The 25392-nt window shown below is 41.8% G+C and overlaps 1 protein-coding gene across 8 annotated transcripts in view; it reads left to right on the forward strand.

Moving 5' to 3' along the window:
• The window catches only part of WWP1 (WW domain containing E3 ubiquitin protein ligase 1), a 120783-nt gene that overhangs the window by 77537 nt on the left and 17854 nt on the right, over positions 1 to 25392 (forward strand). For all 8 annotated transcript variants that reach the window (XM_036031082.1, XM_036031079.1, XM_028517794.2 and 5 more), the window contains 9 exons: positions 9111 to 9206; positions 12888 to 13062; positions 15631 to 15685; positions 15769 to 15853; positions 15982 to 16110; positions 18738 to 18813; positions 18917 to 18988; positions 20815 to 20903; positions 23664 to 23823. In XM_036031082.1, the coding sequence (XP_035886975.1) occupies positions 9111 to 9206; positions 12888 to 13062; positions 15631 to 15685; positions 15769 to 15853; positions 15982 to 16110; positions 18738 to 18813; positions 18917 to 18988; positions 20815 to 20903; positions 23664 to 23823 (937 nt within the window). The remainder of the gene's footprint in view (positions 1 to 9110; positions 9207 to 12887; positions 13063 to 15630; positions 15686 to 15768; positions 15854 to 15981; positions 16111 to 18737; positions 18814 to 18916; positions 18989 to 20814; positions 20904 to 23663; positions 23824 to 25392) is intronic.

The raw sequence follows: 25392 nt of genomic DNA on the forward strand, positions 1-25392 counted from the left end.
GTACTGATTCCTGTGAGGGTGGGTTTGTGTACGTTACATTCTAGGACCCTGTGGGTCTCTCCAATGAGCTGTCCTTTGACGCTGGGAGTTTTTCCTGGCACCTCAACCCCCACAGGTGTTTTCCATTGGTGTTTTCAGGTTTTTATTGCCCCACACTGGGACCCTGGGTTGTGTAGGATCCTCTTAACTCAATTCTGGTGTATTCTTTTTTTTTTTTTTCACTAAGAGTGACCATGGCACCACTCATCATAACCTCAGCTCAAGACTCCTTTGTGCTCTGGTCTATGCACCCCATTCTCGAGAAAAAGCAGGTGTTTCCTCTGTTAATCCTGAATGTTGGGGAGTCATCCATCTAACCCTGATGATGGGTTATTACATACTTGGGTTTTCATTGCTGCTCAGTGATTCTTAACTTCTGCATTTCCCATGGTCCATATTCAGCATCACAGGGTTTGCTTTGATGAATGCAGTGTATGTTTGTTCTGTTTGGTCATCTCTCCCATGGTCACTCACAGGTTGTTTACTCTCTGCTTAGCTCTGAAGATACTAATATTGGGTTGGCCAAAAAGTCCATTTAGTTTTTTCCGTAAAATAAAAGATAAAGTGTTTTCATTTTCACCAACAACTTTATTGATTTGGATATTTTGAGTATGTCGGCTATCTCCTGCATGGTTTAATGTTGATTGTTCTCAATTACTATCTTGATTTGGTCACTATCAACTTCAACTGGTCTACCCTACCATGAAGCATTGTTCAGCAAGAAATCTCCAGTATGAAACCTTGCAAACCACAGTTGACACATTGAATCAGTCACAGCACCTTCTCCATACACTGTACAAATCTTTTTTTGAGTTTCCGTTGCATTTTTACCTTTCTTGAAATAAAGCGTACTATGCCAACAATGTTGCTTATTTTCTTCCATCTTCAACAAAAATTCACCAGTTTTGATAAGTTTTTTTTAAGTGTATGCTGATATGACAGCTGTCAGAATACAATCTAACAAAATTATTTTGATTGAGGATAAAGACAACTAAGCACTACTGGAGCCACCTTAAGGTGAAACCCAAAAGAACTTTCTGGCCAACCCAATATTAATGATTCCTTGTCTTTGCCTTTGAGAGGTTTATTTAGTGGTTCACACTTGTAAACATGCATCCAGGATATAGCTGAAAATGCTGGATTGGGGTCTGGACACAGGTCGAACACTGGCATGTCTGCTCTGTGTCCAGAAGTCACACCTCTGGGGTCTGGCTTATAGCCCTTGTGCTGTCACTACAGTCCGTGGTGTGCCCACTGTTCACACTGAGAGCTGGAGCTGGTATGCTCAGGCTGTCCCCTGGCTCTTACCGGGTGTGTCCACTGCCTTCCTGGTTCCAGCTACAGTCCTCTGTACTTGTGCCCTTATGGAGGCTTGCACTGTCCCTCATTTTAGCTGTTCAGGCTCTGTGTCCAGATAGACCTTTCTCTGCATTTGTTTTCAACCTCCTACAGAATGGGAAGTCCCCACTTCTGCTTCCTGCAAGCATTTCAGACCATCTACTGTCCTCCCTGCCCCTCAAAAAATCTCTCATTGTCCCTTTGTCTCCTGTCTTTGGCAGCTTATTCATTTATCCTAATTTGTTATGTGTCTGCAACTGTGACACACCTATGAGGAGCTGTTGTTACTGTCAGGAACCTCATATTCTAGGGGGTAAAGCTAGGCAACCAGGGACTGCACAGTACAGTGACAGCTTTGCCAGAGTTTAGTCTACGATGCAGTGGGGGTGTCTTGTCAACCGACATCGAAGAAGTCTTTCTGGGAGAGATTACCCTGAAGGGACTTTCTCAAGAGTAGTTGAGGCAGTTGTTGGTGGGCTCACTTAGGGGAGCTGAGTACATGTTCAGGTCACTGGCATCATAGAAATGGGTAAGCCACACTCAGGAAAGAGCGTCTGTTCCTGGTGGAGTTCAGCACTGGGGAGTCAAGGTGTGAATGCTGAGGTATGAGTATGTGAAGCATGTGAATCCCTGCAGAGGGGCTGACAGTTTGTCCTGAAAACCAGGAGTAAGTACTAATGAGTTTTAAGTGGAGGGGTGTGTGTCATACTTAAGTGTGATGAAGGTTATGCTGGCAGTCCTGTAGACTGAGTAGGGGACAAGCGAGTAGATGGGCTGTTCTATGAAAGAAGCAGGCATTCTGATTCAGATCAGTGAGGACAGAAACTGAGTTCTGTGGGGGTCATATCAGTGCTTCAGACACTGTACGTGGTCTGGACAGTAGGAGGATGTCACAGATTATGACCATAATTTGAACACCTAATGAAGTGACTCAGTACAGATGAAAATAGGAAATATTGACATGGGTAATATATAGTAAGAGTGAGCGCTGTTTCCAAGAAGGTGTGTTCTCCTCGTGTGTTTGTATAAAACTGTAAATAAATAGCATTTAGCATACACGAGATGTTAGAGTAAAATGTAGTCCTTACTCTGTGAGCTGTGGGCCACTGACCCCTAAGAGAAATTAAAATAACCCAAACTAAGGTGGTTGCTGACTTTTCAGGTGATGTTAAGATGAGCCTGGGAATTAGTTGTGAGGAAAAGGAGGAACAGGAGAGTGGAGCCCATGTGGGTTCTGGCTCTGGTAGGACTAGGCTGGTGTAACCCAGTTAGTGTTCATATCTATATCTTTCCCTCTTTCCTCAAAACTCTTTGAGTTCCTATGTCCCTGTGTTTCCCCTCTGGTTTCTTACTCACTTATTTAGCTACCTGATAATAGCATTACAGTGTCCTCAGAAAGAGTGTTGGGTCTTGGAAATGACACTTGCATGTTATGCTGAGCACGATCTCACCTAAGAGCCTGTGTTGGCTGTGACTTGTGTGAAATGTTCCTTCTATATACACAGCTCAAGGTAAGGCTGTCTCATTCCACAGGACTTTCCTGCCCTCTTCCAATCCCCTACCCACATCAGGCCCCTCTGCTCCAACTCTTACACTGCTCTATTTTTCCCATACTTTTTTTAAATATATTTTATTGATTATGCTATTACAGTTGTCCCATTTCCCCCCTTCTCTCCCCTCCATCCTGTACCCCCTCTCCCACCACATTCCCCTCCCTTTAGTTCATGTCCATGTGTCATACTTATGAGTTCTTTAGCTTCTATATTTCCCATACTATTCTTGCCCTCCCCCTATCTATTTTCAACCTACAATCTATGCTACTTATTCTCTATACCTTTTCCCCCTCTCTCCTCCTCCCACTCCCCTGTTGCTAACCCTCCATGTGCCCTCCATTTCTGTGGTTCTGTTCCTGTTCTAGTTGTTTGCTTAGTTTCTTTTGGTTTTGCTTTAGGTGTGGTTGTTAATAATTGTGAATTTGCTGACCTTTTACTATACTTGTGTTTTCTTTATCTTCTTTTCTTAGATAAGTCCCTTTAGCATTTCATAAAATAAGGGCTTGGTGATGATGAACTCCTTTAACTTGACCTTATCAGAGAAGCACTTTATCTGCCCTTCCATTCTAAGTGAGAGCTTTGCTGGATAGAGCAATCTGGGATGTAGGTCCTTGTCTTTCATGACTTGGAATATTTCTTTCCAGCCCCTTCTTGCCTGTAAGGTCTCTTTGGAGAAATCAGCTGACAGCCTGATGGGAACTCCTTTGTAGGTTACTGTCCCCTTATCTCTTGCTGCTTCTAGGATTCTCTCCTTCATTTTTACCTTGGCTAATGTAATTATGATGTGCCTTGGTGTGTTTCTTCTTGGGTCCAACTTCTTTGGGGCTCTCTGAGCTTCCTGGATTTCTTGGAAGACTATTTCCTTTGCCGGGTTGGGGAAGTTCTCCTTTATTATTTGTTCAAATACGTGCTCAATTTGTTGCTTTTCCCCTTCCCCTTCTGGTACCCCTATAATTCAGATGTTGGAATGTTTAAAGATGCTCTTATGCTTCTCGTTTTTTTTTTTTTAATTCTTATTTCATCATGCTTTCCTGCTTGGTTGATTCTATCTTCCTTCTGGTCCACTGTGTTGTTTTGAGACCCAGTTTCCTTCCCTTCACTATTGGCTCTCCTCCGTGTATCTTCCTGCATCTCTTTTATGGTAACCTGCATTTTTTCATCTAATTTGCGCCCAAAATCATTCAATTCCGTGAGCTTTCTGATCACCAGTGTTTTGAACTGTGCACCTGATAGATTGGCTATTTCTTGGTCAATCAAAAGGATGAGTCCTGGGGGACTGATCTGTTATGGTGGGGGGTGGAGCCTTAGGTGCTCACCGGGGCTGGGGACCCCTGTCGCTAGATTGTGACGTTATATGTGGGGGAGGAGGCGGGAGCAGAGACAGGAGGAAACAATGGCGGTAGTTCCGTTCTCCTGGGATCTCAGTCCATTCTCTGGGGTCCTGGCCTGCGAGCTCTGCCCTGGTCCACAATCGCCGCCTCACTGGGTCTGCCAGCCACAGCTTGGGTACTCAGGGACCACCGCTGAGTTCTTGCGCGCCAGATGGCTTTCGCGCCAGGTTTTCCCCAACCTCCGCACGCCGCTGACCCGCATCTGCCCGGCTCGTCCTCTCCTATCAGTCTGGATGTACGGGTCTACTTCAACTTCTTGGCTGTCTGACTTCCATTCAGATAAATCCTCTGTTAGTTCTAGGTGTTATCCTGGCTGTAAATTGTTGTTGTTCTAATCTTGGTTGTGCGAGGAGGTACGGTGCATCCACCTATTCCTCCATCTTGCTGGAAGTCCTTCTCCATCCTTTTTTAATGAAAATTTACAAACATGCAGAAAACTTAAAGACTTTTATAGGGAACACTTATATACCTATTACCAGATTCTACAATTGACGTTTTACTGTCTGCTTTATCTCATATCTCTTCATCTCTCTCCCTATCTAATTTTTAAGTGCATTTCAGGAAGTTGCAGATACCAGTACATTTCACCTCTCACTTCAGCTTGCATATCACTAACTGGAGTTCAGTATTTGTAAAATTTTTTAGGTAAGGTTTACAAAGGAGGAAATGTACAAGTCTTAAGTATACCATTTTGATGAGCTTTGACAAATGCACACATCTGTTAACCCCAAACCCTTGTAGATGTACCATCACCCCCAAAAGTTCTCTCAAACTCCTTTCTCAGAAAATTCCTGTAACTACTTTTAGAGAGGCAGTCACTGTTCTGACTTTTTCTGCTATAGATTATAGTTTAGTTTTCCCTGTTGTAGAACTTAATATTAATGGATTCATTATGAACTCTTTGAGTCAGGTTCATTTCATCAGCATGAGGGATGAAACTGGTATTGTTTCTCTTGTAGCAGTAAGATTGCCTGGTGGTGATTTATTCTATTTTTGTGTTATCATCGGTTTTCTCTCTTCACTACATTGATAAAGGTAGTTTTTTTTTTTCCATTTCTGTATTACTTGTGCCTAAAACTGTGTCTGCTGTTTTGTTCAATTAGAATTAGAGCTTAAGTGAGTGATTTTGAGTGAGGGAGCAGTTGGGCAAAGGACCTGGCTTGTAAATACGTCTGAGGAAATGCTTGACAAGGTCAGAATATACTGAAAATTTCAAGGAAGATAAGAAATGAAAGACCCCATTGAATTTAACAACGAAGAGGTTATTTGCTGCTGACCTTTGACAAGTAGTTTTGGGAAATGATGAGAGCTGTATTCAAGTTGCTGCAAGGTGGAGCTCAGGAGATGGGGTGTGACAGCAACTCTTACACTCTCCCGGTGAACACATGTGGAAGTGGGTAAGAAAAGACAGAACTGGGGGCAATTGCTTGTTCTATGAGTTGAGATAGGTGAAAGGGTGTCAGCTGCTGAGGGAATTGTGGGACAGCAGGTGAGCAGGGCAGGAGAGAGGTGACTGGGACTGAGCTTGTAAGAAGGAAAGTTCACCCTCTACCCTATTATTCAGGTTTGAAACCCATAATTATACAGTCATTAACTAAATTCTGTTGTTTTTATTGTAATATATTTCACAAAACTCTTCCAAATTTACTTTTTTGTTGTTTTAACAAGGTCTGTGGTAAGTAGTAGGTTTTGAAAATTGTTTTTTTGCTTAGTGAGGCAGAGAGACTATATCTAAACACTAGAAAGGAGAATGTTGTGTGGTGAAGGTGATAATGCCAGTTACAAATAGCACTTCTCTCCAGGAAAATAAAGAGTTTTATTGAGAAGTTCCATTAATCAGTTCAGTAATCTGCACCTATTTAAGGGTTATTCATGAATTTCCACTGCTGGATAATGTGGTCTCTGGCCAGTTCCAGCCTGTCACTTTTATAGGACCCATACGCATACCCAGAGTGCCTCCTTTGCTGCTATAACACCTCCACCTGCCCTAAACTCCCCAGCATCTTCCTCCTTTGTTGCTGCTGAGGCTACTCTGGTCACCACCTACACACTGAGGGCTCATGTTTGGAGGTAGGGCCTCATCTGGAAGTGACAGCTCAGCTAGTTCATGCACTTGGCCAGCTGTCAGGAGAGGTTAGACAGTTTCACTGGAAAGACAGACATTGGCCAAGCTCCTCCCTCTGGGCTAGGACTTCTGTGTCACCAGAACGTTGTCAGCATGTCCACAACCTGAGATGCCCCACCCAGAAAACAGGGTGGGGACACAGCAGAAGTTTTCTCTCTCATTAGGTTTGTATCTACACAGTGATCTCAGTTTTGCCTCTTGTCTCCCAAAGCATAGAATATTTACTATCTGGCACTTTACAGAAAATGTTTGTCTCCCTTTGATCTAGAGAATAGAATGTAGACAAAATATAAAGAAGAAATCCTAAAGTAGTTCTGAATAATGTTCTGTGTAGCAAGCAATTTAGTTTGAGAAAGATAAATCCTGTTTAGAACAAAAATACTGAGTTCTGGAAGTAATCTTTCATTTTGGAAAAATTAAGAACCAGTGACTAGCATAAGTGCATACTGAATATTGTTAAATGTTAAATTGGAAATATTTGTAATTGATTTAGGATAAAATTGAAAAGGGCTTTATAGCCTTTTATATGAATGAGGCACTTGGTTCTTTCTTACCCAAATCCCAGAGTATTGACAGCCAGAATTCTACCTTTCCACCCAGAAGACTGGAAATATCTTCCATTGAAGGCTCCTCCCACCCCCCCAAAAAGACAAAAACACTGCTATCTGTTTGTTCTCCAGTGAAATTGCTTCATATAGCCCTTCCATTAATCCCACAATCCACAAGCCCCACCCTGACAGACAAAGTCCCCAGGCAATTTTTGGTCCCCTACTCATTAGACATCCAAGGGAAACCTCTTATGGAAAGAAAGAAAGAAATCAAAACAAGCAACCTAGAAAATGCTACCAGAAGAAACAGGTTATTTCAATATTCTCAGAGGGATAAGAGTAGATATAACATAAATTAAGCAACATGATGTTATAAAAATGGAATACTCAAAAGAACCAAAAGCTCTTCAAAATCTAATTCAGTAGAAGACTTGGCTGATGAAAGTAAAGAAATTTCACAGAAAGTAGAATAAAAAGATAAATTTATAAAATAGGTCTGATAAGAAAAGTTTCAGAAAAAGAGAAAATCCTTAATAAAATAACAACAGAACTTTCACAATATGAAGGACTTGATTTTCTTTTTGAAAGGGCTCACCAAAACTCATGTCAAGGGGAAATAAATCTGTATTAAGACACTCTGTTGGGAAAATGTTAGGAGCTGAAGAAAAGAAAATCCTAAGCATTTCCAGAGGTTAAGAAATGGAGGCAAGCAAGTTTTATACTCCTCAGAATGGCATCAGACTTCTCAGAATCCACACAAAGAGCTCTAGGAGACTGTGGCCGATGCCTGCATCATAGAGGGACATTGTCTGTGACCTTGAGCTCTGTGTTTAGCTGCACTGTTGAGTGTGAGTGCAGACACCTAGGCTTATTCAAGTATCCTTCCCAGGTGTCCTTCTTAGGAAGGTACTAGGACTTGCGTTCTCCAACTGGGCAGAGAAAATGAAAGTCGTGGACCTGGGAAATGGGGTCTGACGAGGGCTGGAAGGGGTTCTGGTGCTCGCCCAGGGCAACAGACAAGATAAGTACCTGCAGTTAGAATAATGATGGGTATGGAGAAGGAAGAAGGTGGAAGGGCAAGGACAGGGAAACAGCACTCATGTCCTGTTTCTGGCTCAGCTCTCAGGAGGGTTTCCATAGTCATATGAAGAAGGGCCTAGCATGTGTGTTTTGGGGACAGTTGAGAGGAGAGTGAATGTATATGTGCATGTGTGTGCATGTGCCTGTGTGTGTCTGTGTGCATGTGCAGGAGACTGACAGCTTCTTCTGTACACCATGTTCAGGGAATACCTCTAGCAAGTGTGGTCTTTGCATAGGAAAAAAATCATTAAAGACCTCTCTAATCAAAAGGAAATCAGATTTAATTGGGTCCCTGTGTTTAAGAGAAATAAAAATATTTTCTATTCTGTTTTCAAATTGAAACCATGACTGTTAAACTCAGAAATACCAGGTTTTCATTTTGTATGTTTGACATATTTCTTCTATATCATGGTATGGGAAGGCTGGAGAGGAAGAAGCAGGGATTACAGAGGAGAAAATGAGAGTGAGTCTTCAGAGTAGAACAGAGAAGATACAGCAGGATGTCTGTAAATTTGTAGGCTTACCCCAAATCAGAGAGAGACAGATATATGCAGAGAGGAGACACTGGGTGCACACAGAGGGAGAATTGTGAGGACACAAAAACACCATATGCTTCTTCAAGGTGGTTTCTACTAAAATCTTTTAGATGTGTGGTTTTGAAATTGCAGGCAAGAATGGACATTACTTCACTGACATTTTGTGCCTTGCGCTTGATCTTAGGCTGAAAGTTTGTCTACCCTTGATTAAATTTATTTTTTCTGATGAGTTGGAAATTTGTAAAGTAGTGTCTTTTAAAAACTTAGCATATTACTCTAGCTTTCTCTGGTAACTATACTTACTGAATTTCCAATTGTGTTAATGAAAAAGGAAATGTGTAAGAACTTAAAAAGCACTAATGAGGGAAAAAAACAACTTTATAATATATATGTATACTTTTAAAGTCAAATGTATCTGTAACTTTACTGATTATAAGGAGTCATTCTTCATATTGTTATATTTGTTGTCTTTTACTTATATTTTCACATTTTTTTAAAAGGTGGGAGCAGAGGAAAGATCCGCATGGAAGAACCTATTACGTGGATCATAATACTCGAACGACCACATGGGAGAGGCCACAGCCTTTACCTCCAGGGTAAGGTGGCAGTATTACCATCTTCAGTTGTTTCATCAAACGTGGTTTTCAAGTTTACGTCATATGACATAATGTGATTCTTTCATTCCGCATATTGTTTCCTTACATTGTCTTGAAGGGCTTCCTAAAACATTGTCAAACACTGGAATGAGTAACTGAGGGTCGTTGCAGAATTTTGGTACAGTGCCAGTCCCTGTTTAACTTTTTAAGGAATGAAAGACAATTTATATGCATGGTTCTCATAGACAGTGATCCAAACCCCATTTTTCTATGGGATTTACTGGCAGATATTTGAGTGGTTTACAGTGAAATCCACAGGTTGCCACAAGTTAACTGCATTACATTCTGGCTGATATTATAGAGGGTTTACATGAGGACAGATATTTGTTACCTGCTCCTGATACAGTTCATGCTGTTAGGCTGTCACTGAAGGCCACTCACATGATGTCCCTTGTCCTTAGTTTCATGTATTCAACCTCATGAGCACATCCCACTGATAGCCTGTCACGGACACTGGCCCATGGTGTCCACAGCATTATGGATGAGATACGAGACAAATTCACATGGACTCCCAAGTCCTGTGGAGGAAAAGGGACAGCACGGCTACCCTCTCAAGGGGAGGGTGCCTCAGAGTGGCCTGGCCACTCTCTCTCTAGGGGAGAGCGCTGCGTGCCCTTGCCTAGATAGGCTTTTATTGGGTTTAATTTGCACAGGAACACAGGTACAGCTTATTAATCATTGTCAGGCAGTAAGGATCAAATGATAGATAGCATACAAAGAACTATTAGGGCTCATTCTGAGTCAGGGTTTATCAGCTAAAAGGCTACACAATTTTGGGAAACAAACTCATTTCCTGCTCGGGCCTTTATCATTTAATTAAGAGCATTCTTAGCAAAGCAGGTTTCACAGGATTTTACATATCCTTTCTCAGGTCTGATTACCCAGGAGCCGTCCTTTCCAGCACAGTGCTGCACTGCCCTCTCTCATTGTTTCAGGCTTAAGTCAGGCGGAGGAGGCAAGATAGCCGAGAAATTAGGAGACTTCTTGCAGGCAGAATGAGGACTCAGACTTTGTCAAAGCCAAAGGGCAAGGGTCCATCACCCCCTTTTGCTGTAGCCCCCAAGTCCTTACCTGGGGCCTGCACATGATCATGCCTGTCTTAGGTCGTTCCCCCCTTGGGGAATCTTACCAATCATTGGCTAATTGATCAAGCATTGGGGGCCAGTTATGAAAAAAGGAGCAGAAGTGGCGCTCTTGCCAGTGAGATAAGCTTTGTCTCCCTAGTGGTTTATGGTCCGAAGGTCACTCACTCAGTCTTAGCCATGGAGGGTTTACAGCTCCTGAAACCAGTCAGGGTAGCTCCCAACAATAGCCAGCTTGGCTGCTATTCATGGTGTCCCCACACTCTTGACTGCACTTGGCATTCCTCCTTATCATCTTTGACACTCAGGAGCTCTGTCCACCAATACAAAACACATTCTAGTTCTAGAAAATTCAAGGCAAGGAATGTTATTTTGTGAGGTTGGTTGCTGAGAGACTTCTGATATTGCCATGTAAATTAATGACCACAGTGGGTTCTAGGTGAACTGGACCCTGGAGCATGGATGTGTTTGGGTGTGCAGAGACTGGAAAGGATATTCTGTTCCAAGGGACCAAGAGGGTGTTCATGTGGTTCCATATGGTTCTCTTGAAGGTAGCATTGGGATGTTGGGGGGGTGGGACACTGAGGCTGGAATTGGGATGTTTTCTGAGCAGTCCCTGAAAGCTGTGGCAGGTGAGATGACATGACTGCACCTGCAGCTCATATCAGCTATAGGATGGTAGGCAAAAGAACTGTCAAGATTTGAGTTAACATCCTGATGTGGGGAGTGACTCTGGGGTTGATTGCCATGTCATCAGTAAGCACTCAGTAAATGCTTATCAGAAAAGTAGGGAGAACGTGTAGTTGGATCAATTCTGGGATGGTTCAATTTCTGGCTTCTTTTTGAGACTATTTTTATGTTACCAAACCAAAAAAGGAGGGTTCATCTGCCTCCTGCCACAAAAGCCAAATTCATGAAGCAGTAGCTGGTGAAAAAGGAAAGAGGTTTTATTCAGAAGCTATATAATCTGGGAGAATGGCGGACTCCCTGTCTCAAAGCCATCTCCTTTGCGAGACCAACAATCCTCAGCAAGACCAAAACAAAAGCCAGTGCCTAGGGTTCCTGCTCCACCTTGAAGTATATATATCCTTTGGAGTCTGCAGGTGGCTGCTAAGTGGTCATCCAGGTAGCTTAGCTTGTTCCCAAAGCTGCCCATTTCAGGCTCTGTCCTGGAGCCTGCATGTGGAGCCAGTGCTGCCATGGGCCCTGCAGCTGTTAGCTCCTCAAGGTTGTGTACTCCCAGGGTAGAGAACATGCCAATGCATGCTTCACCAGGTGGGCGAGAGAGCAAGAGTCTCCCTCCTGGAGGCTATGGGCCATGTGGCTGCTGAGGCTGCTAAGGCCACATGGCCCATAGAGAGAACAGGCAAGTTTACTCTCTTAAGTGCAGGTCATGAGCCAGTGAGCCATGAACAAGAGAGAGAGCATTCTTTGTTCCCCTGTGTTTATATTGACTTGGATGTGGGATGGACCAGGTGCTTTCTCAAAATGACTGATTTCCCAAACTTTTGCGTGCTTTGGTTAGGTCCACTCCCCAACCAATCCCATCTTTCCCCAGGCTACACTGATAGGCCTGTTAGGTCCAGCACCTCTCCTGCTGCCATTTTGACTTCTCTGGCACATGTGCCTGTCTTCCCCTGGTCCCACCACCAATCTGGTACTGGAGTGGCAGGGGGTAGGTACTCTGTAAGAACCTCCACTTGCCACTATCTTGGCCAGAGGGGTTACTCCCTGGGCCAGCCATCCACCAGTAATACTTGGAAATCATGCAGTGGTAGAATGGAAAGTATTTAGTTAAGATAGAGAGTTATATGTTCATAGCTTTTCTTTTTCTTTTTTTGTCATGGGTTTTTTTTTTCAGCTTTATTGAGGTATAGTTGACAAATTGTAACATTTGAATTGTACAACATGATGATTTAATGTATGTAACAGTGTAAAAATTCCCACAGTCCAGTTAATTCACACATTCTTTACCTCACGTATTTCCCTTTGTTTTTGTCCCCCCCGCCCCCCCCCCCCCCCCCCCCCCCCCCCCCCGCCACAATTGTTTAACCATTTGCCTGTTGAAGATTTGGGTTGACTAAATCTTCTAAATCTGCTTTAGTCAGTTGACTGACTAAAATAAAGTAAGTTGCTGTTATTACATTCATGTGTAGGATTTTGTGTAAACATAAATTTTTGTCTCACTAGAGTAGATGCATAAGAGCACTATTGCTAGATCACATGGTAATTGTGTTTCTTTTTTATGAAAAGTGGCAAATTGTATTTCAAAATGTCTTTACAAATTTATATTCCAGCCAGCAATGTATAAAAGATTCATTTTCTCTGTCCCCCTTGCCAGCATTTTGCGTTAACATGATTTTTATTTTAGTTGTTCTAATATATGTTCATAGCTTTTCTGAAGAATATTGTAATTTACATTTTTTAAAGTTATTTTATCATGGCTTGGACTTGGTTTTTAAATTATTTGCTTGTAGTATTAACTACTTCTCAGTGTCTTCTACTGAGATTGTTTATTTTTATTGTCACTTGGTGTTAGCTGGGAGAGAAGAGTGGACGACCGTGGCAGGGTGTACTATGTGGACCACAACACTAGGACAACCACGTGGCAGCGGCCGACCCTGGAGTCGGTTCGGGACTTTGAACAGTGGCAGTCACAGCGCAGCCAGCTCCAGGGTGCCCTGCAGCAGTTCAATCAGCGCTACCTCTACTCAGTGAGTGCATGTGGCCCCTGGGTCTGCCTCATTCACTGCATTACAATCTATTGCACTCCATTCTACCACACTGCACTCTATTGCATTCCATTCGATTGCACGTCACTTGGCTACATTTCATTCCACTGCATTGCATTCAGCTTTATTCCATTCTGCAACATTTCATTCTACTGCATTTTCCTGTTACATTCTACTGCACTACATTCTGCTGTGTTTATTTCACTGCACTGAGTTCTGCATTCTGTTTACAGTACTGCATTCTATCGTATTCCATTCTACATTCTATTCTGCTGTATTTTTTTCTACTGCACTGAAGTCTACTGTGTTACATTCTTCTGCACTGCATTACATGGCCCTTCATAGTCAACCTTTGATAAATAATTAGCATTGCTTGTGATATAGATAACCACTTCAAGCTTTTAAAGAAATTTTCTAGCATACTAAGAGAACTTACTCATTGTCCTTATTAAATGGTAGCTTCATAATTGTAATTTCTTTATGAAGTACTATGCCTTTACAAATTCCCAGTCTTCTACCTTTAATTGTGATAATTTTATTGGCTTTAAGTGAAAGTAGTTAGCTCCTGATGTACTTAAGGCTAGCCTCATCATACACAAACTACTTTGGGTCTCTTCCCAGGTTCTGAAACAGCACTTTGCTCTCCTTTTGGCCTGTCAAAGATGTTCCTGGGATTGGGGACTCTTTTGTCCAAAAAAAAATATACCTGAATATTTGACCATTGGTGATTTATTTACTGCCATAAGTAAACATCCACAAGAAAAATTGAGGGGAAAAAAACCCTAAAAAAATTGCTAAATGTATTTGATCATAGGAAGAAGAAAATATAAATTTTAACTACTGGGCATCTGTAGATAGTGTTTTGAAGCAACTTAAACCCCAAATATAGAGGCTGGTAGATGGGCAAGAGGTAGCAAATACATGAAGAGAAAAATCAGCCTTTCCAAGTCCTGCCTTGTTCATAGGTGAGATGATGAGGTTTCTTGTACAGGTGACCCCTTTCCTGCTATTTGCAACCAGGGAGGAGGTGTAGGCCACCCAGCTGCCACCCATCGAACTTACACAGAATCTGTGGTGATATGCATCATCTGGTTGAATATAGTAAACCAGGAGTTATGTAGTGTGAGTATGCATTTGGTAGGACTTAGGTATACACAGGAACACCTTGGGGAAACAAGGCAAACTTGGGTAAGAGGTGTGTATCAGAACTGTGTTCTCCTGCACATGACAAAACATCCTTGAATGGATTGAGGGTTAGTTGTTGAAGAGTAACGCCAAGTCTGAGGAGGAGTCGAAGCCGGTCCTCACTGGCTCAGTAATGCCATTAGAGGCCTGGGCCTTTTCTGCCCTGAAGGAGCATGGCTCCTTTGTCCTCATGCTTCATGCTTCTTACCTTCATCCTGTGCAGTTGCTTTCCTTGGGCCTCACTTCCCCAGTTGAGGCAGAAGGATGGAGAGGGATGTAGAAGGGAGATGGCTTTTTCTAGTAAGCTTTTGCCCATTTACTCAGAAATGGAGGCCCTCAGCAGGAACCTCTGCCCAGACCTCCTTGTTTAGAATGGTCATCCCACCAGCCAGACCTGTGCACAGGAAAATAGAGATGGACCATTCCTAGCCAGCACATCACTGCCCTCATAGAACATTGGCTGCTTCTGAAGGAAAGAGGAGAGAGGAGGGACACTGAGTACAGGTAGCAGCAGCCCTTCCAAAGTGATAAAATGTTCAAGATGCATGTATGTTGTCATTGAGGAATGTCTTTTCAGGGCATGATTTTACATTCGTCATTCTTTTCAAATTGATGACAGAATGTTTACATGTGCTTCAGAATATATTTCTGGGTTGTAATAATGTGTAAGCATAAGTGTTTTATGTATGACTATATAAAAGGGAATATTAAGATAAACATTTATTTGTATAATGATGAAACTGGAGTTTAATATTGGCTGTATTAATAGGCATTTATTTTTTTAAAAAAGAACTGTGATAATTGTGTTTTTAAACAAATACTATTGCCTCATTTAAATACCACTGTTCTCATATGCCCTTCTCCCCTCCCACCTGGTGCCTCTCGATTATTGCAGAAAGGCTAAAATGAAAACAGTGATAGGGTGTTATTTCTAAGTCATTGTAGAAACATAATAATTGATTGACTCCCCTTAACTCATGGCATTTTTAGGACTTTAGTATCTTGAAATTACTACATTCGGCCCTGGCTGACGTAGCTCAGTGGATTGAGCGCGGGCTGCGAACCAGGCATCACAGGTTCGATTCCCAGTCAGGGTACATGCCTAGATTGCAGGCCATGATCCCCAGCAACCGCACGTTGATGTTTCTCTCTCTCTATCTCCCTCCCTTCCCTCTCTAAAAATAAATGAATGAATGAATGAACAAATAAATAACATTTTAAAAAGAAATTACTACATTTGCATTCCTTTATTATATTATTTAGAACATTATTATAAAATGTGATTCTGACGAGTGCTTGGTTTGTCCCTGCTTTTATATTAACATCCTGTTATTTTATTTCTCTTCCAACCCTTTCTCCAATCAGGCTTCAATGTTAGCTGCAGAAAATGACCCCTACGGGCCTTTACCACCAGGCTGGGGTAAGCCAATATGTTGTTGGTAAAAATACCTGAAAAGTATATATAGAAATGGTTATTAAATGCTATGTTCACTCTTTTTTTAGAAAAAAGAGTAGATTCAACAGATAGAGTTTACTTCGTGAATCATAACACAAAAACCACCCAGTGGGAAGATCCAAGAACTCAAGGGTATGTATATATTACAGCCTTACTTACATCATTCTACATGTATCTACAGATAGCTAGAATCAGGTAAACCTTGACTCAGATGTTTTTAGTACCTGGAGAGTGTTCACCTTTGATTGTCTCCCTTTCAGCTTACAGAATGAAGAGCCCCTGCCAGAAGGCTGGGAGATTAGGTATACTCGGGAAGGTGTACGCTACTTTGTCGATCATAACACCAGAACAACAACATTCAAAGATCCTCGAAATGGGAAATCGTCTGTGTAAGTGACAGCCTGAGGTTCTTAATGCTGCTTCATTAGAATGTGGGTTAGCTGCTAAGTGAGCCTCAAATTTTGCTTTGGATCAAGAAAACCTACTTAGTAATAGCCTAGAATGGGTTTGGGGCATGTAATTCCTTAACAATAACAGTAGCAAATATTTATATAGTGTACAGTGTGCCAAGGATTGTTCTGAGCACTTGACAGACATTAGCTTGTATCACTTTCTAGCAACCCCTTGAGAAAGATACTATTATTTTCCCTTTACCAAGCACAGAAGCTGAGGCTTAGGGAATGTGCTTGACTTGGGCAGAATCACATAGCAGGTCATGGGGCTGGTTTCAGACCCTGGCCGTCTTTCTGCTATCTGTGCCCTTGCCCACCACATCTCACTACCATGATCTCAGAGGCTCAGATACTCAAGAAGACTGAGTTTTCCAGATGAAGGTATCTTTGGGGCATTTGACAGATGTCTCATTCATCCTCACTCCTAGGTGTGAGGTCTTTGCATCACTGAGAATAGAACCCATCATGAAAGGCCTTTTTGCAAATTCCTGCTGTCACATTTTCCTACCTGGCAGCATCTCTCTTCCCTCCTGATCTTGTTGGTGACCTGTCATTGTTCCTATCAAAGTTCAGGCCCTCTGCTGGTGCCTGGGTCTTGTCCCCTCCCCATTTAATTGTTCCACCAGTGATCATCTTCCATTCAGTAAAAAATCCATTCAGTAAAAAATTGTCTCTATCACTAATCTTTCCGGGGAAAAAACCTGAAGGAATTGTGTCTATGTTGCTATTTCTGATTCAGCCTAGACCAACTCTGGGATCTCCCCTGCCTCTAAATTTGTTAAGGGCACCAGTACTGTTCACGTTGTCAGTCTGGGGCTGCCTCACAGCCTGTCTTATGGACTTCTCAGAGCATTTGACACAGTACACCTGTCTCTGGACAGAAGCAGGTTATGTCTGAATGTCCATGCTTCCTCTGTGTCTTCCTGGTCTTATCTGCTCCTCTGTTTTCTGTGCACCTTTCTCTTCAGCCTCTCAACATCAAAGGAAGGTCCCAGATCTCCCTCCTCAGCTACCTACACTCATTCTCCACTGTCATGCTTTTCAAAAGCATCGGTATGCTGATGATACACTTTAATCTTTCACTTCAAATTTTGCTTCCTCTATTCAGCTGCTCCCTTGTGATCTTTGTTTATCACCCCTTCCTGACAATTTCCTCATTAACACTTGTACCACCAGAGATATTTCCATCTCAGCTGATGACCACCTGACACTTAGGTATGCTTGGACCAAAGTCTCGGAATCGTCCTGAGCCCTCTTTGTCTCTTACCTAATCCTCAGTACATCAGGAACTGTAACTCCCTGCACTCCGACTGCTGTCTCAGGATGCTACCACCATCAAGTATCACCTACAGTGCTGCCTGTCCTACTGTTTCCCACTCTAACCCCACACAGTGATGTTTTCTGTATAGCACCTTGGCTGATTGTTTAATAAAAAAATATAAGTAAAAAGTCATTCCTTTGCACAAAAGCATTTAGTGGTTTCCTTCTTGGTCTGAGTGAAAAACAGAGTCCTTACAAGGCCCCTCAGGACCTGACACTTGGTCCTTTTCTCCTCTTCATTCTGCTCCAGCACCACTGGCCACCCAGCTGTCCCTGTAATACCTGAGGCCCCATCTGCTTCATGTGCCCCCTCCCCAGATATCTCCATGGCTGAGCATCCATGTTTTCACACAAGTGTTGGTTTGTGAGCCCTACTCTGCTTATCTTTCTCAGCAGTGAGAGACTCTCCTGTTCCCCTCCTGTCCTTTTCCACACCATGTTTTCTCTTTGTGAGGAACAGGGAGACATGTATGTCCCCCTTTTAGAAACAGTTTACTTATTCATGCTGTTTCTCGTCTGGCTCCTTCACTCCTGTTTAAGCTCCACATAAAGCAGTCCTTTCATCTTGTATCAACAAAGAATGCTCTCACTCTCCAGGAGGGGGCCAGTTGTATGTATGCACACATTTCATAACATTTGTTGAATGAATGAACTTGAACCTGGCTGCATGAGAACATTCTCCCTCCATTCCAAAGTGTCCTCTTGGAAAGTGAAAGCTCTTTGTGCTCATGTTTCAGGCTCTCTCATGAGGCAGGAGACTCAGGCCCTCCCTTGGGAATTGAGCCCTGTTTGTAAAACCTGTCCCTACATACCACCAGCTTGGCCATTTCCCTCAATGATCCACCTGTCTCTGGAGTCCCATCTTGCTGTGCTTATGCTTGTTTTAGTTTCAGCTTTGGGTTAAGGTGTGGTAGAATTGCCTCCATGTCCCTTCTGTCCAGCTCCTCTGTCCCTTAGATTTAAGGGTTATCAGAGGTTCTCTTTGAAATGGTCTGCACTGGATGTTGGTATTTCACTTAACTGACTCTTTATAAAGCCCTGCCCAAAATACAGCCTTTGTACTTGTGTGGGTGTCATGAATCCTCATTGCACAAGCTCCTGCTGGCTCAGCAGATACACCCTCACTCTCCCAGAAAATGACTGTTCTGTGGTCATTATAGGCCTCTGGGGCACTCACATTATACTGAATGTTAAAGTTGTGACTTTAATGTGAATTAATACCTGCTTATTCTATTTCTCTTCAGAACTAAAGGTGGTCCACAGATCGCTTATGAGCGCAGCTTTCGGTGGAAGCTTGCTCACTTCCGTTACCTGTGCCAGGTACTGCATTGCTAAATGAGTCTCATATCTTAGCATTTAGTCGTGTTTTTACATAGTGTGTCTACTAAACTACATGATATGGTAATGCTATTTTTGTTTTTAGTCCAATGCACTACCCAGTCACGTAAAGATCAACGTGTCCCGACAGACATTGTTCGAAGATTCCTTTCAGCAGGTAAGAAAAACTTTACCAGAATAACCCAGCACGACCTGTCCTATTGTGAGGGACAGTGAGAACTTTAGATATTTTAACCACACAGAATGCAGCTGTAACAGTGACTACCTTACTGAATGCCTATTATAGTCTCAGTCGTAATAAACCCCATAGGCCTGGAGGGATTGCCATGTGCATGGCACTGCCATTTAATTTATCCCCACAACATCCTTCCATTTGACAGGCAGAGGTGCTGGGGCTGAGACATAGTCATTCTACCACGAATGAGATTGCTAAACTAAAGGTTAAACAACTGCTGGACAAAGTGACACATTTTGACGCTTATTTTGCTAAGACTTTTTAACTTAAAAAGTCTTGGTAATACTACCAAATTAAAATTAAACAGGTATAGATACTGTTGCCATGTGAGTATTCCTTTAATAACCCTCCTGGTTTCTGTGTAAACGTCATGCTCTAATCAAGACCTCTGTGAGCTCACTGTTTAAGCTGGTAGTCCCTGCTCACTTCCCTCCCAGCCCCCTTTCAGAGCTATTTTTGGTAATTGATTCTTTCTGCTGACATTTTGTACCACCTGACGGACTGGAATGTCACTCCATGGGAGCACAGACTGTCTTGTTGACTGTGGTTGTGCCTGGAACAGCCCAGCACATAAAAGGTGCTCAAGAAACACTTGGTAAGCAGATAAATGAGTGTAATATGTTTACTTGCCTGAGTCCTATGCAGAATATTTAAAGATAAAAAATCAAAATCTTGACAGTTCATTTTATTGTGGTAAGTTGGAGAATAACTCATGTAAGTCATTTCAATCCCTGCAAAGCACTCCCATGAGGACCCAGAAGGCCCTGTGTGTACAGGTGCATGGGGACACCACAGGCACGGGCCTGAAAGAAACAGAGCACTCTGAAGTCAGGATGCTCTTGTCCTACCTTCCTTTGACCAGCTATTGAGAGGAAACAAGACACTTACTATAGCTACTCTTCAGACTTGTCTTTTGGTTTAAGTTAGTAAATTCTTAGCAAAGTGTCAAATGATTCCATCTGTTCCAAGCTCTGCCTAGGCTTTATTTTGATGAGTGTACATCCAGATTCATGGGGACTTTGTTTTGCTCTGTGCTTTGCCTGAGAGAATTGTGGTCTATTTGATGTGCAAGACGAGCGAGCCTGTGCCACCCTCTGCAAGGACCCTGACCATGCATGCCAGCCTCGGCTGAGGTTCTGACACATGGGGAATTCATTGTTATCTAAAAATGAAGTCTCTCTACTAGTAACCTTAATATAAGCCATTAAGGATTATGAACTTGGTTATAGGTATTGTTTTAAGATATACTTATGCATAAACTCATCATGTTATAAATCTTTGCTACGAACAAGTTCTTTTCCTACTAAGAATGGAATGTGTGTATAAGCAGGACCCAGAACAAGATCTTCTGCTTCTCATTTAGTGTTGCTAGTCAGAAAAAGTTGCAAGTCACCTTTTATAAGATTTTTGTAGAGTTTGAGATTGACAGGGAGAGGGAATATTATCTAACCTTAAAGCTCTCCATGTCAGACTGTTCCTCTCCTGCTACTGACCCAAAGTAGAGCCACTTTCTTGTTCAGTACAAGAAGAGATGACATAAGAGTAAAAGAGAGCTGAGTATCATAAGGCACACCTTGATCACTTTGTGGAACAAATCAATTGATGTTTATTTAGAGTTAAAGGCATTGCAGTATGACATGAGGAAATGTGTAATTCTGAAAATACAGATGAAATTTAAGTTGAATTGTTTGGAAAAATTTGTGCTGTATTATTTGTGTTTAAATGTCCATGTTTTTGTTTTTAATTAGATTATGGCATTAAAACCCTACGACTTGAGGAGGCGATTATATGTAATATTTAGAGGAGAAGAAGGGCTTGATTATGGTGGTTTAGCAAGGTAAAATAAAACACCTGCTTCTAAACAGTGTGGCTCCATTTATGCAATAGATGTATTCTTGAGAAGATATATATTTTAATAGCAATCCAAGATGATTTTTAAAAACTAAAATATTTCCACAGTTCTATAGATAAGAACTATTATTACTCTTGGTTATCCTATACATTTTATCTGCACATATATAAATTTGCATTTATTTATGAGATTTGTGTGTTTGCTGGTTTCTTAAGCAGAATTGGTCATAAAGTGTGTACAATATAGCAACTTGGTTTTGTTGTTTTATATAATGTGAACATTTGTTATTTTATATAATTATATAATTATATATATATTTAGCTATTACTCTTTTTATTTAATGGTTGCACAATATTCCATTATATGGAGCTATCATAATATATGGATCAATATATGATATCCATATATCATATTATATGGATAAAGTTGTTTATTTTTCACTGTTGTAACAGTATGTGTTGGTTTTATGTTTGTGTTGTTAATCCAGCCTGAGTCTTTTTGAAAATAAAATTTTCCACATTCACTCAATATATTGTTAACAGTAGCTACTTCTGAAGCAATGATTGGGAAATCCTTTTAATGTTTTTTTTTATTGCTTTGCCCACATATAATTTGACAATAACTTGTTTTTTTAGCAAAACACTTCCACTAAATCTTTCCAAAGAATTAAACTTGCTTTGCATAGAAACAACTCTCTTTTTGAACTTACATTTCATAAGTATACAGAGTTACAAAATCACACTTTTACTGCAGCAGGGAAAAAGAGATGTGGAACTGGGTACCACTGCTGGCAGTGTGTAAGAGGGATTATTAGTGTTGGTTGTATTAGCATATTTGCTCATCTAAAACATTAAGGAAGTTTTTTTTAAGAAAAGAAACACTACCTATCACAATAAATGTTTATATTACATCTGTCTATTGTGATGTGTCTCAATTTCAGAAATGCTCAGACATAAAAAGAAAGGTACATCTAGAAATGAAATATATTATTTTTACAGTGTCTGACCTTATAATGTTCATTCTGGTCTGAACCCTTATTTACCTCAACTATTTTGGTTTAGTTTTATATTTTGATGGTTTTACTACATATAGTTATTTTCTCTGTATCATAATTTTCTTATTTCCAAATTTTTTGTTTTGATTTGTATGTTGGTTTTGGTTTATTTGGGAATTCAGAATTTACAAGAGTGGTGTATTCCTGAAGTTTTCAGAATGCGTTTTCTTTTGCTTTTGTATATAAATGGCAGCTTGAGCAGATGTAGATTTCTTGCACAATGACTCTGTGGACATTGCCTCCTGTCCCCTAGCGTGAATATGAGTGCTGCCAGTGGGAGCCCAGCTCTCCTAGGAAAACAGTTTTCTCTGGGGCCCCACACAGTCCTTATTCTTGAAATTCATCGATTTCATTGTTGATTGCTTTATATCTTTTTTTTTTTACGAACATATTAAGGACTTTTTTAATTTAAGGGAAATTTTCTTCTGTTATGTCTTTGAACATTTTTTCTGTTCTGCATGTTTCATTTTCTTGAGGAACATCAGTAAAATCAGCCATATGTGCCTGTTATTTCTTTCTCCTTGTTCTGTTCCACTTTGTTTTGTTTTTTCTCACACCTGTTCCCATGTCTGGGTTTGCAGTGCTGCCTGCCTTCTGCTTTTGCTGTGATTTCCTTTATTTTCTTTGCTAGGTTCTACTAGCTCATCTGCTGTCTCATGATTTATTTGAACTTCTGTGTCTCCTTAGTTACTGAGGGTGTTAAGAGAGGGGTATGCTGAATGTGACTCTACCTCTCACTAGTTAGAATGTCTCCCTCTTTCCTGCTGTCAGGTACAGGTCAGATGCCATGTAACAGCCCTCATTCCGAGTGGATTCAGTTTTCTCTGGGTTGCTTTGGCTGACAGTGACCTGCAGCAACCAGAAACTTTGTTCCTAGTTTTTGTGTTTGAACACATTCTCAGCAGATCTATTCAGCCCCCTTCCCTGGGGCATGCCTTACTTCACCTATCCATTTGGTTCAGCTACTGTGTTGGGACTGGATTTAGTTTTAGGAATTGGTACCTAACATTTCTTAGTTGATTTTGTTTGGGAACTCCATTCTCTCCCTTTCAGGCACTTCTGAGATTATGTTTTAAAATATTTAGAAAAACATCTGTTAGCACTGTTACCTAAAATAGGTAGCATTTTAGAGAATGTTTATCACATTTAAAGATTTCACCTTTTTAATTTTACTTCCATTTTTTGAGGCATTGGTGGTAAAACTAAAAGTGTTCCACAGCAGCAGTGCTGTGTATCTCTGTATCACCAGCAAGTATCTGTTAGAACCTAATGTGTATTGTCCTACAATGCCTGTAAGAGTTAAGGTTACAAAAATATATAAAAAGGTTGCCCTTTCTTTTGAGGAGCTTGTACTCTGTTAGATGGAGCTGATCATCTGCAGAAAAATGAATACCATTGTGAGGTCTTACCAGTTACTGGTACACATAATACTGTAAATAACTTCACAAAACTGCACAAAATGGGATGGGTCTAAGCAAGACTATAAGGAAAATGTGGGCCCTGCTGAGGTGGAGTTGGAGCTGAGGGGATAGGGGATATACACAAGTCTGCACAGAGTGAGAATATTAGCTGTGGTGACACCAGCTTTCTATTTGGCAGTGCAAGACTGGCCATAATTTTGTATATTTGATCTGGCTTTAAATCCATGTACATGTGAATGCTAAGATATTACCTTATTGTATTTTCTCTAGAGAATGGTTTTTCTTGCTCTCACATGAAGTCCTGAATCCCATGTACTGCTTGTTTGAGTATGCTGGCAAGAACAACTACTGTCTTCAGATCAACCCTGCATCCACCATCAACCCGGACCACCTTTCCTACTTCTGCTTCATCGGTCGCTTCATTGCCATGGTAAGACTGATACCATATTTATTTAAATTTCACTTATTTCAAAAGTAGCAAAATGACATGCATTGTCCTTGGTTATGTCTGTTCATTGTCATGCCAAGTGTCTTGTAAAGCAGTGTTTAGGACAGAGGGAATAGCAAACCAGGGATGCTGGAACTGCAGTTCTGATCTCTAGTGGCTTGGCTACAGCGGAGTAGGTGCAGGTGTTGTAAGAGCCCGGGCTAATGGGTACCGAGGGACCCTTCAGGCATTCCCTGAAGAACGGTGAGCAGAGAAGCAACAGGATCCAAGTAACATGGTCTGACATTGACTTTATCATGCTGACTTTGCTGCTGTTCAGAAAAGAGACTATAGTTGGGGCAGAGGAGGCACCAGGAGAAGTGGGGACATATGGCAGTACAGATAAGGGACCTGAGTGGTGCAGCAACTGGGTGATAGGAAGTGGTTTGCTGTTCTGTGTTTGAGCTTACAGGCTCTCAGACTGCTTAGATGCAAGGTGTGAGACAGAATCAAGTGCAGACCTGTGTCAGTTTGTAGTCCCCTTTCCTAAGGTGGTGGGGTTGTGGCAAAAGCAAACTTGGGGGTTGTGGAATCAAGAATTTGGATTTGGTTTGTTAGGTTTTAGACACCTGTAGACATCTAGGTGAGGAACAAGTAGCCAGCAGACCAGTCTGGTAATAAGGGGATAACTAGGTGAGGCTGTGCAATTGTTTATGGAACAAGTGTGGGTAGATAGGAAGCTCAAGGACATTTACATCAGGGAGATGAGATGAGAAGAAACCTGCAAAAGAGATGAGGTTGAGGAGCAGATAATCCAGTGAGAATGGTTCCCAGCAAATGAAAGAAGAACAAATGAAGAATTGTCACCTGAATCAGTGCTGTTGAGCTGAGCACGATGAGGTCCAAGCATTGACCATTTGGTGTGGCCAGGGAAGAACCAGGAGTGAAAGCCAGAGATATAAAGAAGCTTGCTTCAAAGGATCAGAGAGAAGCTGGGCAGTGACTAGAATTGATGTGGGATTGAGAATGAGAAGGACTCACGAATTCATCTGCTGTTGCTGTTGATGGAATGAGAGGGGAAGGAACTAAGTGAGGCCAGTGCAATGAGACCTGGAGGACAAGACCCAGGAGAAACTTAGTGTGAACACAGAGAAGTAGTAGTAAGCTGGTCATGAGCACCTGTGGGGACCCTGCCAGTCCTCTAATGGCTGTTTCCTGGAAGAACAGAGCCCATGACCAGCTGAGTAAATTGGTGTGGACACAGTGGAGCATCAGCACCGTGCTTCTCTGCACTTTACTTGGGGCTGTGGGTAGGAATCAGGCATGTGGTCGTGCACCCATTCTGGCATGTTCCAGCATCCAGCCACAGGCTGACGGCTGAGAGTTGGATTTCGTGAACTTGGGATTTTGAAGGTATGGAATCTAAAGGGAGCATACGAGGAAGTAACAGTGCAGGGCTGAAAGTGAAAAGGCAGCAGTTCTATGGATTAGGTTCCATGGAGCAGAAATGCCTGCTGTTAATACCACAGGCACTGAGCTGGGTGGAGGTGGATGTACATCTGAGGTGACAGA

Source organism: Phyllostomus discolor, chromosome 7 (assembly GCF_004126475.2).
Source record: "Phyllostomus discolor isolate MPI-MPIP mPhyDis1 chromosome 7, mPhyDis1.pri.v3, whole genome shotgun sequence".
NCBI lineage: Eukaryota > Metazoa > Chordata > Mammalia > Chiroptera > Phyllostomidae > Phyllostomus > Phyllostomus discolor.